The sequence below is a fragment of the Colias philodice genome, chromosome 15, assembly GCF_061535455.1.
Source record: "Colias philodice isolate Cphi_HAF_F1 chromosome 15, ilColPhil1 Martin Lab GWU primary, whole genome shotgun sequence".
NCBI classification, from domain to species: domain Eukaryota; kingdom Metazoa; phylum Arthropoda; class Insecta; order Lepidoptera; family Pieridae; genus Colias; species Colias philodice.
The window spans coordinates 5,088,636-5,108,886 of record NC_143100.1 but is presented as its reverse complement, the minus strand read 5'-3'; the positions used below and the strand labels follow the sequence as shown (position 1 = coordinate 5,108,886).

Sequence of the window (20,251 nt, the reverse complement as noted above, 5' to 3'; positions counted from 1 at the left end):
TTGCTAGCAAAAAGTCTTGTGGTTGACTAGTTTAAGAGTCTTTCTTTATATATAGTGAAAATTCCTGTCTTTTTGCAGATTAAAATATTCTCGGCTCTTTCGTTTTTAGAGGGGATAATGTAAAATATATAATTATTATTTTCCACGAGTGTTCGAAATCTTGAATTAGAAGATTAAATCTCGTAAAAAGTATTTAATATACTTGATGTACCTATGCATATTCAAGTGTAATAAAATAGTATAAATATTAATAAACTTTTAGAGATTTTTTTGCACAAGTCCATTAAGTATATTTCCTTTGTTTCCTTAAAACTCAAAACTCAAACTCAAACATTTATTTATTCAATTAGACTTTTTCGAGAAGCACTTTTGAAACGTCATTACATATTTTTAACATTTACCACCGATTCGGAAAGCAGTACCTATCTATGGAGAAGAACCGGCAAGAAACTCCATAGTTGCTCTTTTTAATCATGTCAGTATTACAATTTAATTTTACAAAATATGTAACTGTATATTATCATAATATGCTTAGCAACAAATATGAATAGACCTATATAAAAAAAAACATTACACCAAAAATTATGCTAAGCAATAAACATTATAATCATTATTAATAAAACGCTCTACGCTCTAGTCATGCTCCATGAATTTTTGAACAATTACCATGTTTTGAGAATTGACTGCGAAGGTTTTTAGACATTAAAGGCGCATAAATTACACTTTAACACATTTACCTTAAGTGGCTTTCTCACATAGCATAATATGTTTTCTTAGCTTCCTGGCGTATGTGACTCATTATTCACGAGAAACCTTATACAGAAAATCGACAAGTCATTGACATTTGAATCCAAAGCTGTTTTATTTCCTACTTTTCGGAAGTAGCTGTCACATTAATCGGTTAAATTGACCGAAATGTCCCTTTTATTTTATGAGAGTAATTACTCTGATTTAATTAAATAATAATGGAATTAATGAATTTCATGCTTTCACCCGTCAGGTTTAAATTTGAGTCATCTAGAGCCAACCTAGAGCCTTCCTTTATTTTTTTATTTCATATCAATATGCAATTAATTTTTCACTGACAGATTTTATAAGATTATGACCTCTTGCAACATCTGCTAAAATCGCTTAGTAATTTTTATATTTATTAGCTTTTTTTTAGTCATAATGGTGATTCGATGTTCAGTATATGTCCTTATTCTGATAAAAAGGTATAAAATAGCTAGCGACAGGTACGTAATTAAAGCAGAATCATAAAATAATACTGTACTTTGTAATAAGATGACATTTTTTATAGTTAGCTAATTGCATACCCCGGATTTATCCGGGTTGTCCCGGTGTGTAAATAAACATAGGAATTTCATTGTATTAATTTTTCCCCATACTTTACATTGCCTATAATTTTCAGAATTTCCAATATGAGTGTACACCGTATCTTTCGATTGTAGCGTTAATTTTTTATCAAGTTCCAGCAAAACTAGTATTTCCATTTTTAGCATTTATTTTAATTCGAAAAAAAATATTAAAAAGGCTGGTTCCTGGTATCTTTATTTCGGTATTTTACTTGAAAGTTGAAGTTTTTGTACAACATTTCCTTAAATCTATATAACCTGATCTATAGTACCTAATTAAGTGGATATAAACTATAATTGATACATATTTGGTTTACATATTACTCATATAAATTGTATAATAAACTTATTGATACCTACATATATATTTAAAGGACAGGTTAAGTATTGATAATTTTAATGATATATTTATTCGATATTGATGTTTATATTAGCGGTAGAATGTTAACAAGATTTAAAAATAGCTCTTAATCACTTTAAAGTTATATGCTGAATATAAAATAAACACAATAAATCATGACATTAGAATACACATGACGGTATAGGTTATGACATTTTGGAAGTGCACTGAACTGCAGGCTTAAATATTGGTGTGTTACTTTGTTTAATTTTTTTTCCAACCTCTGAACTTTATGTAAAAACCTACACCTGAAGAGTCATTGTTGTCAGTCTTCTATTGTTGAATTGAGTATAAAAAACAATTTCGGAGATTCCTTCGTAAATATTTTTTTTTTATATTGGTAAAATCACTGATTTAAATTTCACATTATTTTCATAACGTCAAAATATTAACTATTTTTACTATACTAGGAATATATTTTATACCATTTTAAGAGTTACTTAGTTAATTTAAGTAGAATTGACGAAGTTTACACCTTTTATGATATAGTAAAATCTCAAAAAGAAAAATGAAATATAACTCAAGCTCTCTATATTTTCCATTGAAACTAATGAAACTAAATTAATATAATATATTATCTACATAATATAACGTATTAATATGAACCTATCTATGGTCTACGTAGATAGAAATATTCGATTAAGTAATGAAGATAATTATTAAAGTAAGAAAACTTTAATAATTATCTTCATTAATCGAGATTATATATTGTTTTTATGCGTTTCTTTTTGTTGGCTAAATAAATGGTTGTAGAAAATGTGAAGCATTAAAAAAAAGCATGAAACATTTTAATTTATCAGTTATTTGGATGGAATAAAAAAATATTAATTAATTATACCTGCCTATAAATGTATTTTTTCTAGTAACTCGAAAAGATAAGCTTCTCAATTAAATTTATTCTCTACACCGTTTATTTTTTAGTATACGATTACTACGATTTACATAATATAATATATTTTTTATTATTTTGTCAGAATTGTATCATGCATATTTAATCAGCTATCAACTTAAATTATTATTAAGTTATTCTTATCTCTAAGAAAAAGCTTTAGGTACTTGAAATGCGAGATAATAGCGCCATTCTGCTAGCAAAGAGTTAGTTACCAAAGCGTTTCTGCGAAATTATAAATAATAATTAATTCAAGCTGGTCTCAGTAGATAAATATGGTTTCTTAACCCCGCTCTTGAAGTTTATGTTTGTAAAATATATCCTATATCAACAAAACAAATGCCTGGAAGGTAAAATATTTGTTAGGTCTGAAATAATAATAGAAGATTATTAACTGTTTCATTGGAAAAACTTCTAAAGCCCAATTAGTTATGCATAAAAACATGAAGCTAAAGTTTTAAAGAAACTTATAACGAGGTTTATAGGGAAATTGTTACTTTCGTCTTGTTAGTGAATATTGGGAAACTACGAGCATCAAAATTACAAATATTGAATATTGTGCAAAATTTTAATAAACAAACTAAAGTTATAATTGCTTAAAGGTTGAAAACTTTTTCGTAGACTTTTTAATAAGTGTGTTTGATGAATTAGATTAACTGGCATAAAATTAAATTAATTAAATCGTACGTTACTAAAACAGTTCGAGCCTGTTACCAAAGCCAGGCAAACTTTAATAAGCCACCGTGATAATGAAAAGGAAATGATCAGGCGCTCGCTTAGGGCGCTCGCGTGCCCTAATGAATTAGCTTTGCGAGGTCCGCAATAGTAATTAACTATGTATACGGTATACCTGAATCTATCGATAAAAAACACTGCTTTACCATTAACGAGCTTATCGCAAAACTTACGGTGTGACCCAGGTCAGCTAAAAACGTACGAATATAAGCAGTGATTTCCCAAACTTATTGTTAACGAATAAGCTTAGTAATGCTAAAACACACACCTATGTCACTATGCTTTCATATATCTAGGTGTAATAGAGTACATCCTTTAATTCGCCTTATGTGTATTGACGAAAAGAAAGGTATATGTCCTTCGTCAAAGTTCAAGGTCAAATTCCCTTCATCACTTTTAGGAGACACAAAGAATTGGTGTCACATGTATATTATTAGCAATGGATAGTAGACACAAGATAGCAGTTGATTTGTGTTGTATGATATGCAAATTAGTTCAAATGGTAAACGACGCGGTCCAAATTCGTGAATAATATATTTCTGGTGTTAAGAGCACTCACATGGAGTGTTTTGTTACGAATAAATACTCGTCAATATCAATACGTAATATATGTAAAGCTGATACTTTACCAGCCTATCAGGTAAATACCTATACTTACGTCTCTTTGGAACGGCATAATGTAGTTCCTAAAAACCGATAACAGCAAAATATGTATCCACATATTTTGCTGTTATCGGTTTTTAGGAACTACATTATGCCGTTCCCATCCGGGTACGTTTACTCATATAATGATATGAGAATACCTACGTATAGGTTTGTTAATATGAATGTGCTTTATCACACCAGATATGAACTTATATCATAAATAATAAAAATATAGCGTAGCATTGCAGGTTATGAGTGTTTTAAATGTAAAGCTTCAATGCAGTATATTGTTTATCACAATTTTACGTAATAGCTAGAGGACATGGCCATGCTAAGGTAGGTATTATAAGAAACTAGGCCTACATTATTCCCGCATGTTTGGCTGACAAAAGAAACTCCCTAGAAGTATAGAATAAGTTAATAACAAAAAATAAAAATATTGATAGTTGTCCCATGTTTTAAAAAGTAAGTGGCACCCTATGTTTGACATTGAGACAAATACAGCCTGTTTTTGTATGATTTAATAAAAACATATCTTAGTTATTTGTGCAAATCAAGTGCAAATTAAAAGAAAAGAAAAAATTATACAACACCACAGACAATATAGGTATGTAGTTAATAAACTAAACTAGCAATAAAACTTTAGCTAGGTATACCTAATTTGAATGAGTAGGCAAACTTATTTATCTCATTACATTGTTTTTAATTTTATATTAATTTTTATTATTTCATGGAGGCTGGTTACTCATTTAATAAATACACCGTTGCTAAAACAGTGTAATTAATTCATACTACCAGCTAGAGCCAGAGCTTAATGTTGTACTTACTTCTTTTTAAAGATATATAACTACGTAGTTTAATAAATAGCCGCTTCATAATTTTAATTGATGATGTCCCAAAACAACTAAATTGCAGGATTGGTAACATCAATCGCACATGACACATACTGGTATAGGTAATTTAAATAAAACAAATCCTAAACCAGTTCTCATGTGCTTTGAATAAAATTTTAAAGTTATAAATCTTTAATGTAAACGTCCATATTCCTGATAAGGAAACATAATAGAATTAATTTTCGTGTAATATTGATGTTCCTTAAGTAGGCCTATGATTCCGATACGGAAATAAGGCGTCAGTGTTTTGTTAATAAGATTCAATTTATGTAAATGATATATACATTTAGGCAATCGAATTAAATACATTAAAGGAATTTGGAAACTAAACGCGTAGCGAAACTCGATTAATTGCAAGGGGTTAAGCTTTTCAAAGCTCTGGGCTTAGCTTTACTAGCCTGAAGTATTGAAACGGTTTTCAGTTTATCGCCTACCGCTGTCGGGATAGGATGTTCCCGTAAAACGCTATTTTCGTTTCATTCTCGAAAAGTTCGTTCTTAAGTCACGTGATTGTGGCCGGTATTTAAATGAGGTTTTTTTACATTATTAACGGTGAAACATTTGCACGTTTTATCTATGTATAATTATTATTACCAGTTTTTTTTATTCGAGTTAATGTGAGTGTATTATAATTAATCAAAGGTCAGGTACGTTTAGTGGATATAATATTATTTTGTAATTTAATGGGAAACTTTCCACCATAAAGTGTTTTATTTGAATTTGCTATTTTGTGTAGCGTAATAAAAAAAATGATAAATAGCGAATTTATTTATCTCGACTTAAGAAGTTTTCTACATCGTCTGGTTTTCTTTCTTACATAATTTGACGCCATTGCAGGCTACATTATCCTTAAAAAGTGCTTTTAAATTATATTGTAATTTTATAAATTACTGATACATCGGAAAGATAAGGTTATATGGGGATAACCTACTTTTGGTAATCAGAAAAAGTTTATGGTTAAAGCCTGCAGAAATTCCTTATTCAAAGTAGGTCAGTACATTTACAGTGTACATTGGTCATGTTTCTCTTGAACGTGATATTACATAATAAAGATTGTTTAGCTTACAATAGTTTTTATAAGTTGGTCAATTACGTGCTACAGTTTGATATCTTGTATATTATTTAGTGATAATTAAAAGGCTTTTTTCTTTTTCCTTCATTTCTTTTTAAATACACACATCAATTTGTGTAATTTTGTTACTTATATCTTTTCACATTTAAAAGCTATCTTTTATTTATAGTGTAAAAATAATGATTTATATTTTCAGACACTATTAGTCACTATGAAGCTCCATAGTCTTCGGTGAAAAATGGTTAAATTTATTTTAATGCTGAATCAAGTGTTTTGACACGATGTGTAAAGGAGTGAAGAATGTTAGTTGGGAGACAGAGACGTTGATGGGCGGTGCTCCTCCTCCGTCGAAATGGGAAAGATATTTTCCTAAAGCTGCCCTTTCTCATGTCGGATTGTTTGTCGCCCTCATGCTGTATACGGCCGGTGGTGGACTGGTACGTATAAAATAGTCCGATAACCAACGTAAAGATGTTTTTATCAAATAATATTTATAAAGTCAGAAGGATTGTAAAGTACTAGCTGTAGTAGGTAGTAATACAATATAATACGCAAAACTTGGAAGAAGCATGAGGTATTCCCAACAATGTGTGAATTAAGGCTTAAAGAATAGTTATAGTTTGGTATATAATTTCGACTAAAACTTATAAAAAACCCATGTTTTTTATAAGTTTTCTTCTGAGAATGTGTAATTTCACAAAGGTTTGATGAAATCATCATCATTATAATATCCATTGTTATTATACGAGTTTTGGACAGGCATATATAATTTTTTCAAAGAAGGAATGGTACTAAATATTATTATTCAGAAGTTCTGACTAAACCTCAACGTAAAGAGATTTCTGACTCAGATGTACGATTTTATATGTCGGTTTATCTATACTAATATTATAAAGCTGGAGAGTTTATTTGTTTGTTTGAGCGCGCTAATCTCAAGAACTACTGGTCCAATTTGAAAAATTCTTTCGGTGTTGGATAGCTCATTTATCGAGGAAGGCTATAGGCTCATAATTATAATATATCATCACGCTAAGACCAACAGAAGCGGAGCCACGTGGGTGAAACCGCGGAGCGCAGCTTGTATGTAATATAATTTCAAGTTTAAATATTATATTTATAGCAGTGATGTTATCATAAATTTTTGATACTTCCTTTTCCCATAATGTATGTTACGTGTAGTTGGGTGATTATTTGTGTTAGCTAATTAGAACAAAACATAATGATGTCAGAACATGCATAGCGTCATTGTCTTCAAACTATTGACGTGTTGCCAAAAAATATAGTAGAAATTCAATAAATAAATTTTGTATTATTTTATCTTGTTGACCTCAACGTAAAAAATAACATTATATTTTATTCAATTATTTAATTGTGTACATAACACAGCATTACATCGTGACTTACAAGTCAAAACGCACTTCAACACCATAGCCTACTAGTAAACCTTATTTCGTTAAAAGTGCTTGCTTAAACTAAAATCAGAACTCTTTAAGTAAATGAAAAATAGTACTAAAGTGAAAAATGAATATTTTAAAAGTCAGCAAACTCTTCTTCATATAAACAAACAGGACTCTCCTTTATTTTTTCATCTTCATAAGTTTCAAAGTAAGAAGTGTCACCGGGTGATCGTATTTTGGGAACAAATGGCGCCTGAATTCGACTATTCAGGAGACCGTCCCAATCTATTTGTCGAAACCATTTGTGATTTTTAAAGTCAAGGGCGCCATCTTTTAAATTTCCGTAACGCTTCGTTATATCCACTTGCAAAATATGTGCGAGCAAATCTCGAAGTTCAGGGGTAAAATGGCTAGGACATCGATATTTTCCTGCTACGATTTTTTCATAAATTCTCATCGGATCGGATGCATAGAATGGTGGGTAGCCAGCGTTCATTTCAAATACTAATATGCCAAGTGACCACCAATCTACAGACATACCGTACCCTTTACTCAAAATAACTTCAGGTGCGAGATATTCGGGAGTTCCACACAAGGTCCATGTTCTGCCGCGAACAAGTTTACAAAAGCCAAAATCTGTGATTTTTATGTAGCCAGTTCGTTCTATGAGAATATTTTCTGGTTTTAAGTCACGGTACACTAACTCACACGTATGTAAATATTCCAACGCTAAAACTACCTGGGCTCCATAAAATTTTGCAGTGCTCTCATCAAACTTTCCTAATTTCCTCAAATGCGTAAACATCTCACCTCCTGCCACAAATGGAAGGACATAGTATAAATATACGTTGTCTTTAAAGAAATATTTCATATAGACCACAAAAGGGAAGTTCAGTCCACAAAGTATTTTCTTTTCATAGTAGCTATGTTCAATCTGCTTCATTTTTACAATTTTTTCTTTTTCCATCATTTTTATAGCATAGTATCTTCCTGTTTTTGTGTATTTAGAGAGATAAACAACTCCAAACGCTCCTGTACCTAAAACTTTAATTTTTTCGAAATCACCTAAGCTTGCATTACATTCCAATTTTTCGTTCCACGCTTCGATAAAATTGTGTTGCAATTTTTTAAGATATTGTTTGTACTGCTCTTGCTTAGATTGCGAGTATCCTTCAGGATGTGGCGAATAAATATGTCTTTTGGCATCTTCTGCCATAGCATCGATATCTCTTTTCGACAACAGTTTGATAAATTATTCATATGCTATTAAGATGAAAATAAGTAATTTTTATATGGGGTTCTATTTCACGTCACATTGAAATTTCATACTAACCAATACCATAGATATGCTTATTTTATTCGGGTCGAAAGTATTGACACATTTTTTGCTAAAATAAAAATGTTATTACAAATATTAATCTATATTGCAATATTTTAAAATATAATTATTTATAAAAAAATATGTAAAACTCTAAGTGTTAAATTTAAATTTACATAAATTCTGAAATTTATAAAGGTAATTTGCGTAATTTGTAAATTACGATAATCTGTAGTACTTAGCAGTTTTCGATGAATGCCAAAGATGTGCCAAAGTCGTGAATTATGGACGGATATATTATGACAAAATGATTTTTATACAATTATATTTTGGAGGTGATTTTATCATTTGATATATGAATTATGTAAAATATATACAGCCGTATAATAAAGAGTATGTATGCACATGATCGTACTGCTCCTACTGCAGGATACACTGATCAAAACCATAAAGATCACTTGCGATACCTAGATATGCTGAAAGACGAATTCAAAAAGAGATATGAGGATCCACCCAATGCTGATAAAACACTAGATGACTTTGATAATATTAAAGCAATTGGAAGTGGTGCTTATGGAGAAGTATTTTTAGTAAGAGACAAAGGAACATTTACTTATCACGCTATGAAAGTTGTCGAGAAAAGAGTTGTAGTTGAAAGGAGGCACGTGAAACATTTAATATTGGAGAAGAAAATACTAGAAAGTGTGCATTTTGCAAATGTTATATCATTGGACGTTGCTTTTAAAGATAATTTATATTTATATTTCATATTACCTTATATTGCTGGAGGTGAACTTTTTACATATATTCAGAAATATGGGGGATTTTCGGAGCCATTATCAAAATTTTACGCTAGTCAAGTAACATTGGCCTTAGAATATATGCATCACTGTGGTATTGTTCATCGAGATATCAAACCGGAAAATATTTTAGTAGATACTAATGGATACATTAAGTTATGCGACTACGGATTTTGTAAAGTACTGAAGAAGAAAACGTGGACTTTATGTGGAACACCTGAGTATTTAGCGCCAGAAGTGATACTGTCAAAAGGATATTCATTTGGAGTAGATTGGTGGGCACTTGGTGTTTTAATTTTTGAAATGGGATCCGGCCATCCACCCTTTTTTGCATCAGAACCAAGCAAGTTATACGAAAGAATATTAGAAGGGCAATATAAATGTCCAGATTCGCTTCCGCCCGATTGTAAGAGTTTGGTAAAAGGGTTATTGCAAGTAGATCCGACGAAACGACTAGGATCATTGAAAAACGGAGTATTTGACATAAAGAGTCATAATTGGTTCTTTGATATTTGCTGGCAATCAATACTCCACCAAAGATTACCCGCGCCATTTGTTCCAATATGTCCATCTCCAGGCGATACAAGTAATTTTCCTGAAATGGAACAACAGAAATTAAAAAAATCATCTAAATGTTTATATGAAAAAGAGTTCGAAGATTTTTAATGAAAATTGAAATGATTTGTTAATGATTTTTATTGAAATGAACATCTAGAAATATAAGGACATTATGCGATATATTCACCGACTACTGAGACAAATAAGTGAGACTGCATGAAATTAGACACAACATGATTATAATAATGATTTTTTTATAAAGAGTAGTCTCCACAGAATCGAGATATACTATGATTTGTTCTTTATTGCTTATGTCTATTCTTTACATATCAATGTCATGATCATTACAGTGTTTGACATTTTCTTGAATTTGACCAAATATTATGTATGTTGTGGAAGCACATAATTCTTTACAACACTTAATTTACTTAATAATGTAGGAATATGACTTTTTCTAAGCAGGAAATTAAACCGTATACTTATGAGTTACAACTGAACCATAAGCGCTATTTGGACGTACTAAAGCAAGATTTTTTAGAACATTTTGCTAATCCTGTGAAGCGTGAGAAGTCATCTGAGGATTTTGATCTCATGGCAACTTTAGGAACAGGCGCATTTGGAACCGTTTTTCTAGTTCGAGATAAAATTTCACTCGAATATCTTGCCATGAAGGCATTAGAGAAGGTTCAAGTTATAAAAAAGAAGAATGTTAAGCAACTTTTCCTTGAAAAGAAAATTTTAGAAAGTGTCACTTTTCCATTTGTTCTTAATTTAGAATTTTGTTGCAAGGATAATTTTTATATATTCCTTATAACGCCTTTTGAACCTGGAGGAGAATTATTTTCTCTATTAAAAAGATTAGGAAATCTATCAGAGCCTTTGTCACAGTTCTACGCTGCGCAAATGGTTCTCGCACTAGAATATTTACACCATTGTAGTGTTGTACATAGAGATCTTAAGCCAGAAAATATATTTCTTTCCGAATCTGGATACATTAAATTGGGTGACTTTGGTTTTTGTAAAATCATACGTAATAGAACATGGACAATATGTGGAACGCCTGAATATATAGCCCCGGAAATTATTTTATCAAAGGGCTATACATTTTCTGTGGATTGGTGGTCATTCGGTATTCTTATATTTGAAATGATCGCTGGATACCCTCCATTTTACAGTTCAGACACGATGAAACTGTATGAAAAAATATTGGCTGGTTCTTTCAAAACCCCTAATTGCATGACACCAGCTTGTAAATCATTGGTAAAGAATCTTTTAGAAGTGGATCCCATAAAACGTTTCGGATCTTTGAAAGCAGGTGTCTTTGACATCAAGAAGCACGTATGGTTCGAAGATATCGATTGGCATTCAATTCTACACCAAAGAACGTATCCACCATACAAACCAGTAATAAAGAATATTGGTGATACGAGTAATTTTTACGGCACTGATAATGCAAAGTTAAAAAAGTCTCCAGAGTGCCTTTTTGAGAGAGAGTTTGAACATTTCTAGGCTGTACTTGTACATATTATGTTTTATTATACAATCATTATACTATAATTGTAATATGTTTTTGTAAATAAAGCGATTTGAGATGATTTCAGTTTACTTATTTTAAGATTAAGGTACATAATACATACTATGATTTTTTTGTTGTTCTTGATATGAGATGGATTTATTGATTTATATATTTCATTATTTGTGTATTTTCATTGTTCATGTACCTATAGCGAATATTAAACTGAATAGTTGTGTTTCTTAAATATAGGTATTTAGAGCATTGGAGTATCCAGCAGAAATGGCAAAGCAGGAATATGTTCGAGACCGTTTACTCACTGAACGCTGGAATTTAATACGAGTGGTATCGGATTTCAATTTTAATGGCACTGAAGTTGTGAGCATGGAGAAACTGCTGAGCGCCCAACTATCCATTTACGAAAAAGTAAGTCAACTGAAATGATGAAATATTTCTTAATGTTTAGCTAAAATTATATTAAAGTTAAAATGAAATATTTTTTGTTCTTTAATACTACGTTTTTCTACTTTACAAAGTAAAAAATAAGTAGAGAATATATATTTTAATAGGTTTTAGAGGAAGCATCTGGTAGTGGATTGGCTTTAGAAATAGAAAGAAATTTTCCACCTTTAGAAGAGAAATGGAGTATATTACAAGCAGTTTTCTTTTCATCCACTGTGCTCACTACAATAGGTGTGTAAAAACATGTAAGCATTCAATAAGTTTGTTTAAATTTTGTTTATTTTTTTACTGTGGTTCAATAACTGTGTTAATAATATATTATACATATTCCATGTGTGTATAGTTAAATATTTTTTAGGATATGGAAACATAGTGCCTGAAACTTTTTGGGGACGGTTATTTTGTATAATATACGCACTTGTTGGGATACCGTTGACGCTCACAGTGATTGCTGATTTGGGAAGAGTGTTTGCAACATTTGTGTCCGTGATAGCTAAACATTTACCGGAGATGCCAAGTAAGTTTCACTACAAGGTGATTTATTTTGGCTATTAATATCAAATTGCTCATAAATCTCTCATCAAAGGCTTAAAAGAACTTATATACGTATCTTCATGAAGTTTGTTTTGTTATCTTTAGAATGGTGTAACCGGGTGTCAGAAGCAAATCCAGCTGGACAACGCTCACTGTACGCGTTTTGGGCTGTCGGATTTTTATTCGTATATCTATCAGCTGGTGCTGGTTTATTTAAAATGTGGGAAGACGATTGGACTTTTTATGATGGATTTTACTTTTGTTTCATTACTATGACAACTATTGGATTCGGCGATCTTGTGCCAAGTAAGCATAAAAATTCCGATATTGTGGTTTAGCTTTATTTACGTCATCATTGCGGATTATGTACGATGCAGATGCAACTTTTCTCATTGTCGTCCTACTTTCAGAGAGACCGAAGTATATGCTGCTATGTACGTTGTATATACTAATCGGTTTGGCGCTCACGTCTACTATTATTGAGCTAGTTCGTAGACAATACGCTCGTTCTTGGCAACAATTGCGAGCGCTGTCAGGTCCACTGGCAGACACATTAAGGAGGCTCGGCGACGCCGGCAGAGGAGTCGACGTGTCTGCGCTGCACGACCTTCGGAAGGTTTTAACTATCGTGAGTACCCATTAACCAAGTATTTTAATTGTGTTTTGTACAAATTTACTGCTGGCTTAAAACTGTCTTGGAAATTAAAGCGTCCGGTTTAAATTGTAGTTTTGTGGCTTATATTAATTCGGATAATTTATTTATTAATTAAAAATAAACAAGTAGGTAGTTAATATTGTAAAAAAATAAATTGTAAAAAAGAAGCGGATCCTATGATCGCTTGAAATTAAAATGATCAATGTAACGACAACTCATGTGTAATTCATAACACATCAAAATGATATCGATGGACATCAAGTTCAAAGAACCTTTCAATTTCGGGCTTCGCAAAGTCGACAGACGTCCGTCTTCATAAACAAGATTTTCGAGTAACGGACAGATCGCGATTGATCTTTTATAAGCAATAAATTACATAAAGATAAACTTCTTTGAACATGTATATTTGAAGCGTACTTTGGCTATTAGACGAAAACTTGATTGCTTATCTTAATTTTATATAAGAGTTTTATGAGCCGAAACTTGTAATAATGCCTTAATTGAAAATGCTTGATACTGCTACTAGGTACATTCAAACCAGGTCGATGAATGTTTCAATGGCGCAATAGCCACCCTTTTAGTTTTAGTATCCCATAAAATTCTTCGAATAACACTATTATGTTCGTAATTGACGCGATGGTATTTTTATGTCAAGCTTTTTTTGGCTTTTAAAGCTTTGATTATTATTAAACACAAATACTGAATTTCCTGAATGTATGTCCAACATATACAAACATTATTGGATAATTTTATATGTTTCCGATCCCGCGGTTGTAAAACATCGTGTTGTTATAAAAGTGCGTCAGCGGTCCGACCGTCGACCTTCACAGAGATCCGACCATTACGTGTCAATGTTGTATGGATATTGCTGCAACCTATCGTTGCTGCGGATTTAAAGATAGTCATAAAATATATAAATATCGATGGATAAACCACATCGTTCCAAGTTTCAAATGTACCGCACTTTATTTGTGAAATTATGAGCCACAACATAAAAATTTCAAAAGAATCGACCGCGTACCGCCGCCTTTGCTTATTCTCGGGATCATACCAAAATTATTAAGGTTGGGCGAACATTATCATGTATTACTTGGATCCAGTAATCTCTGTTATTTACTCGACTCAGATTTAATAAGCTATTTTTCTGGTCGTCCATGTTATGTAAGTACTACCGAAAATACGGTATGCTCTTCTATACTAATATTATTAAGAGTAAAGGTTTGTAACTATGTACCTATGTATGTATGTATGTATGGTTTTCACGCATAAACTACTGTACCGATTTCAAAAATTCTTTCACCATTAGAAAGCTGCATTTTCACTGAGCAACATAGGCTATATTGCATTTTCAAAAAAAATAGAGATCCTTACCAAAAATGCAATAATGTAACTCAAGGTGTAAAAAATTCCTTAATAAAAATTCTGTCATCGCGTGCGCTGCGGAATCTATTCCATGAAGTAGGATAGTTCTTATGAAAAAAAACGTAAACATGTAGGTACGGTAGGTAGGTAGGGCGAAGCCGGGGCGGACCGCTAGTAGGTAATATTAGTACAAGCTCAACGTTTCTCTATGTTATACTAGCTTCCGCCCGCGACTCCGTCCGCGCGGATGTCGGTCTTCGCGTGGATGGTTTATTTCTCCATTTTGAGTAACTCTGACTATGACACCTTATAAATATCTATTGGACCCAAATACGGCTAGGCCTATAATAATACGCAACGTGTGTTCGCGGTTCTACAGAACAACGTCTATGGATAAAACTGAAAAATTAAGATTAATTTTTTTTCTACATATTTTTCCAGGATAAAAAGTATCCTATTTTACGCCCAGGATAATAAGGTATAATTATACCAAGTTTCATCGAAATCGAACCGGTAGTTTTCACGTGATGTCTTCACATACAGACAGACAGACAGACAGACAGACAGACAAAAATTTTTTTAATCACATATTTGGGTTTGGTATCGATCCAGTAACACCCCCTGCTATTTATTTTTTCAATATTTTCAATGTACAGAATTGACCCTTCTACAGATTTATTATATGTATAGACTAGCTTCCGCCCGCGACTCCGTCCGCGCGGAAAAATTAAGATTTATTTTTTTTCTACGTATTTTTCCGGGATAAAAAGTATCCTATTTTATGCCCAGGATAATAAGGTATAATTATACCAAGTTTCATCGAAATCGAACCGTTAGTTTTTACGTGATGCCTTCACATACAGACAGTCAGACAGACAGACAGACAAACAAAAAATGTGTGCGTGTACTAGAGTACACACGTAAGAAGTGAAACTTCTTTATGACCTTATTTTTCAAAAAATAATTTACTATCTACACTAATATTATAAAGAGGAAAACTTTGTTTGTTTGTTTGTTTGATTGATTGTAATGAATAGGCTCATAAACTACTGGACCGATTTTAAAAATTCTTTCACCATTCGAAAGCTACATTATCCACGAGTAATATAGGCTATATATTATCACGCTAAGACCAACAGGAGCATAGCCACGCGGGTGAAACCGCGCGGCACAGCTTGTATACAATATTACAGAAATACGTTAGTCTAACACGCTCGTCGCTTCGCTCCTCGCTACCTATTTAAATACAGTCAAAACCGTTTATGGCGACATCGTTTATAACAACATACCGGTTAAATTGACCAAAATGAAAGGTCCTTGCTGAATGTTATATGACCGCCTTATCGAAAACATTGGTTTTTACGGCATTGTTTACTACGACATACCACATTTTTACAATTTGAATAGGTAACTGTATCCACATCTGGCACAGTATAATAGTCAATGGCTATTATCGTAAAAGTAATCAAAGTTTAGGGTCTTTTGTAATTCTTAGAAACAAAGCACATGCATATTTTGATTGGACATAAAGAGTTTGAGGTTTATTCTTATAAATATTGAATTCACAAAATCATATATGAACACCAATCAAGCAAACACGTGTTAACGTGAGTCATAGATTTATTAATGTTTTAAAAAATTCAATCAAAAACTGAGGTTAACTTTAAATACAATTTTAGAAAAATAAATACCACAATTAAATTATAAATTATATATTATATTATAATTATATAAATATATATATATATATAATATATAAATAATATAAATATATATATTATATTATATAAATTATTAAATTAAATAGATACCATAATTCCACCCACGTGTTAGTGTATTGAAAAATACAATCAAAAAGTGAGGTTAATCATAAATAACTTAGAAAAATAAATACCATTATTACACCTAAGTATTAGAAAAATAGATGTAATTACTTATTTACTTTTTTATAAATTCACTGGAATTAGAATTAAAACAAACCCTTTGATTTTGCTGATCACTTTAATATAACATGTATATAGTCACGAGTACGGCGTAACGCAAAAATGTCACGCGCGCGGCGTAACGTAACGCAAAAATGTTACACAAAATTTTTGTCCACCCCCGATAAAGAAGTTTCACTTCAAAAATTTTTTAATCACATATTTGGGTTTGGTATCGATCCAGTAACACCCCTGCTATTTATTTTTTCAATATTTTCAATGTACAGAATTAACCCTTCTACAGATTTATTATATGTATAGATTACCTACATCCACATGTATAATGTGTGTATAATTTGATTGTAACTAAGCAATAGTTGCCAGGTAGCCCATTTTAAGTAGGGACTAATCGAGATTGTGGTTCTGCTGTACAATATATTGTTAATTTTGTTAGTATTAATTGCTAAAAAATTATAAATAAGTGAAGTGTACGAAAACTTGTTCATGAAATATTGTTTTGATTTATTTCGTCCAATTATTATTTTGATGGGAGCTTGCATGTTACGTAAATTGTAAATTGTGATCGGATTCAAAACGTTGAATATTAAATTTAACGGTAGGATTAGGGTCTCATATTTCGCAAACATGTTCAACCTTAGGACATAATCATAAAACACAACATGCTCCACGTGACACATTCAGTTTTGCGTGATGAAATTATTGATACCGTCGCGTCGTATTCGAATATTTACGTGACTCCGTCCATTCTGACACCAAGATTACGAGCATATAGACAAGTCCCTTTGTGGTCCCTTTGATATATTTGATTAGTTTCGATAATTGTACAATGTGATTGATTTGGAAGTTATAGATAGGGCCTTTTCAAAACGTAAGCATATAATTTATTCAGATTTTAGAGCAGTATTATAAAAGTGTCATCATAAGCTAATGGATCGGAAGTATAAGAATTCAAATTCGACGTTTTCATAAAACCAATTATAAAAAAAAAAAAACAGCAAATGGAAAGTTTCATGGAGTTTTTTCCTACTTGTAAAGTTAAAATTTATTAAAAACCATATAAATATTTAAGCCTCCAATTTACTAAACAGGTTCCTTTAAATATGAAAAATAAAATACTAGTGGTTAACCGTTAAATGTTATCATAAATATTATAAATTATGTTAATTAAATAATATATTCGCAGGTAACAATGCCACGAATGAGCGGTGGTCGCGAAGCCCTAGCTGAGAAGCGCCAGCTCGAATGGGAAGCAGCTTTGGAGGCCGTCATAAGAAATATAAATTCTCCGTCACCTACTCAACAAAAACCACCAATAGTGCAAATTGTTATTTATGAATCATCCGTTTAAATGAATAGAATATCAATAAAATATCATTGATATTTTTTCCGCGGAGCCGCAGATAAGCTTATTTTGGGAACTGTACCTACATCTAGTATTTTAAAAATCTAGTCACTATTTCAATCAAGCATGTTGATCGCGTGAAAGCTTATGCTTTAAAGACCAAAGATTTTGCAAACTATTTTAAGATTACACTGAGTCTAGTTGTTACAATTTTCCTTTTTCTAAGCTGCCCTTCAATGTAACAATTAAAATTACAAATGTGTACATAATATTATAGCAATTTAATAATTAAGTGAATGATGTGGATATTTTTTGCATATTGATTACCTACTATTCAATATTAATTTATGGTAATTGCTGTAAATAAACCTCGATTAAAATTTAATTACGAACGGACGTTGTAATATAAATATAAACTTTGTTTTGTTCCCTTCCGCAATAAATAAGTTCTTGGACTTGAGCAGTTATTTTACTTCGCTATGTTATTGTATAACTCTGTGAACGTTCGGCCGGTTTTCATAAGGAGGAAGTAAGTACACTGCGGATTGCTACATTATAAAACTTATGAACGTTTTGCGTGACATTCTGATATTTTGTGAATCGGGAAAATGTTGCGACAAATTACTTTCAGCTACGTTAAATATTAGATGAACGTAATTAAATAAAGTAGCATAGCAGATAACGCTTTTCTCTAGATAAATTACTTTTGATACAAGACTGTCCTGTGTTAAAGTAAAATAATATAGGCAATTGTTTTTGTATTCTATTAAATAATTGAGGATATTTCTTGGTAACGTTAAACAATTTTGAATGATTATAACATCCTGAATGGGATTTTCTTTGTTAACCTAAATAGCGTATTTGCTCTAGAAAAAGATTGACGGATAGCGGCTTAAATATTCTAGTCACAGATTCGGTCAAGTAGACTGGGTAGCCGTAGTGTAAAGAAATTGGATCAATAGTAGCACCTTCGTCAGATATCACAACTCACAAGGAGCACATTTGCTTATTATTACATATCCTCTGTCGAAATACTTTTCCGATACGTAAATGCTGACGTGTGTAAATAAATGTATGCATGATAAACGATTTCTATGTGGTTACTTCGTGCTAAGGCTAACCGCAAAACCGCAAACTATGCGTTTGTTATAATAGATATTAGCTAAACAAAATTAAATTGTCTGCTTTAAAAATATTGTCTTCCATGCGTAATTAACGCACCAGTAAAGCAGTGGTATTTTTTGTATAATGTAGATATGTATAGAATTTAAGAATGATTAATTGTTTTGCAAATTTGGAATTCAATTTGTTGTTAAAATTTGACGCATGATTACCATTGCTATAAAATTGTTTTAAGGTTTTTTATTATTCACGCCGATACACGAATCTAATACACAGTAAATCACATAAAGTGTTTCTATTTTATGCTAAGTACCCAGCATTAGAGCTTTTTACTACGTTTCTATACAATGACCGCATTATTGGGTATTACTGGGAACGTAAACACATTTCCTGAAATTGCGATTATAAAAGTACGTAAGGTAATAAAATTCTGTAACAACATTCGCAACAATGTCTAATTAAAACTATTTGTATTATGGACTGGTTTTTATCATCAATGGTAATATCTTTATATCGTTATCGTTAGTTTATTAAGAAATAACAGAAATGAATGGTGATAACCTACAGCTAATTTTGTATTCGAAAAAATGAACATTGAGCATTATCATGGGCTCTACATGGAAGCTCATTACATATTTTTATATGTAGCAGCCTGGTTTCAATTTTTCAGTGTCTTTTAACATTTACATTGATTAATTCATTAATTCAAAAATTTAAAATTTCCTACCGATTACGTAGGACTTTTTTGTACTTTGCTCATAGGTACCCAACTATTATATCTATTTGTGTTCAGGTATATTCTTTTAAGCTATTTCAAATAGCCAAATATCAAACACATCACGAAAAGCAAAAACTTTTAATGAACGTGTATAAAAATTCTTTAACGTTTGCGGGACGATCTTCCATTTAGATACTTGGTCTTAAATTTTATAGCGCAATAAAATATATCCCAATGTTTGTGTAATATCGGTAATTTATAATGCAAACATTGCCACGTTCTGTTGAATGCGTTTAAGTGGTGGGAATAGGTATTGTACTGAAATAAATTGTGTTTATAATAACTCATTTCTTGTTATGTATAAAGCGCATCGCACTAGCATTCGAGGAAGGGATAGTAATGGTATTTAGAATATGTAGAATTTGAAAACTACATTTAATTTCAGTGTGTTTTCTGTCAGTTGGAAACAAAATAATATCTATGATATTGTTAACTATAACTATTTATTGAATTATTTTTGCTGTTATGAATAATGCCA

General features: G+C 31.4%; 3 protein-coding genes and 1 pseudogene across 3 annotated transcripts; 3 read left to right on the top strand and 1 right to left on the bottom strand.

The window, feature by feature from the left end:
* The first annotated feature begins 5,339 nt into the window (after positions 1-5,339).
* On the top strand, positions 5,340-19,431 carry LOC149482194 (TWiK family of potassium channels protein 7). The gene is made up of 8 exons (XM_089703898.1): positions 5,340-5,564; positions 6,186-6,426; positions 11,828-12,001; positions 12,145-12,268; positions 12,396-12,554; positions 12,677-12,877; positions 12,982-13,199; positions 17,715-19,431. The coding sequence occupies exons 2-8, from the start codon at positions 6,271-6,273 to the stop codon at positions 17,877-17,879; spliced, it is 1,197 nt and encodes a 398-aa protein (XP_089560024.1). The 5' UTR covers positions 5,340-5,564; positions 6,186-6,270; the 3' UTR covers positions 17,880-19,431.
* Positions 7,520-8,637, bottom strand: LOC149482197 (cAMP-dependent protein kinase catalytic subunit alpha pseudogene; annotated as a pseudogene).
* On the top strand, positions 8,910-10,170 carry LOC149482196 (cAMP-dependent protein kinase catalytic subunit 1-like). Its single transcript, XM_089703968.1, has one exon. The coding sequence runs from the start codon at positions 9,100-9,102 to the stop codon at positions 10,168-10,170; it is 1,071 nt and encodes a 356-aa protein (XP_089560094.1). The 5' UTR covers positions 8,910-9,099.
* On the top strand, positions 10,433-11,716 carry LOC149482195 (cAMP-dependent protein kinase catalytic subunit beta-like). Its single transcript, XM_089703969.1, has one exon. It carries the CDS (start codon positions 10,507-10,509, stop codon positions 11,569-11,571), a length of 1,065 nt encoding a protein of 354 aa, XP_089560095.1. The 5' UTR covers positions 10,433-10,506; the 3' UTR covers positions 11,572-11,716.
* Positions 19,432-20,251: the final 820 nt, after the last annotated feature.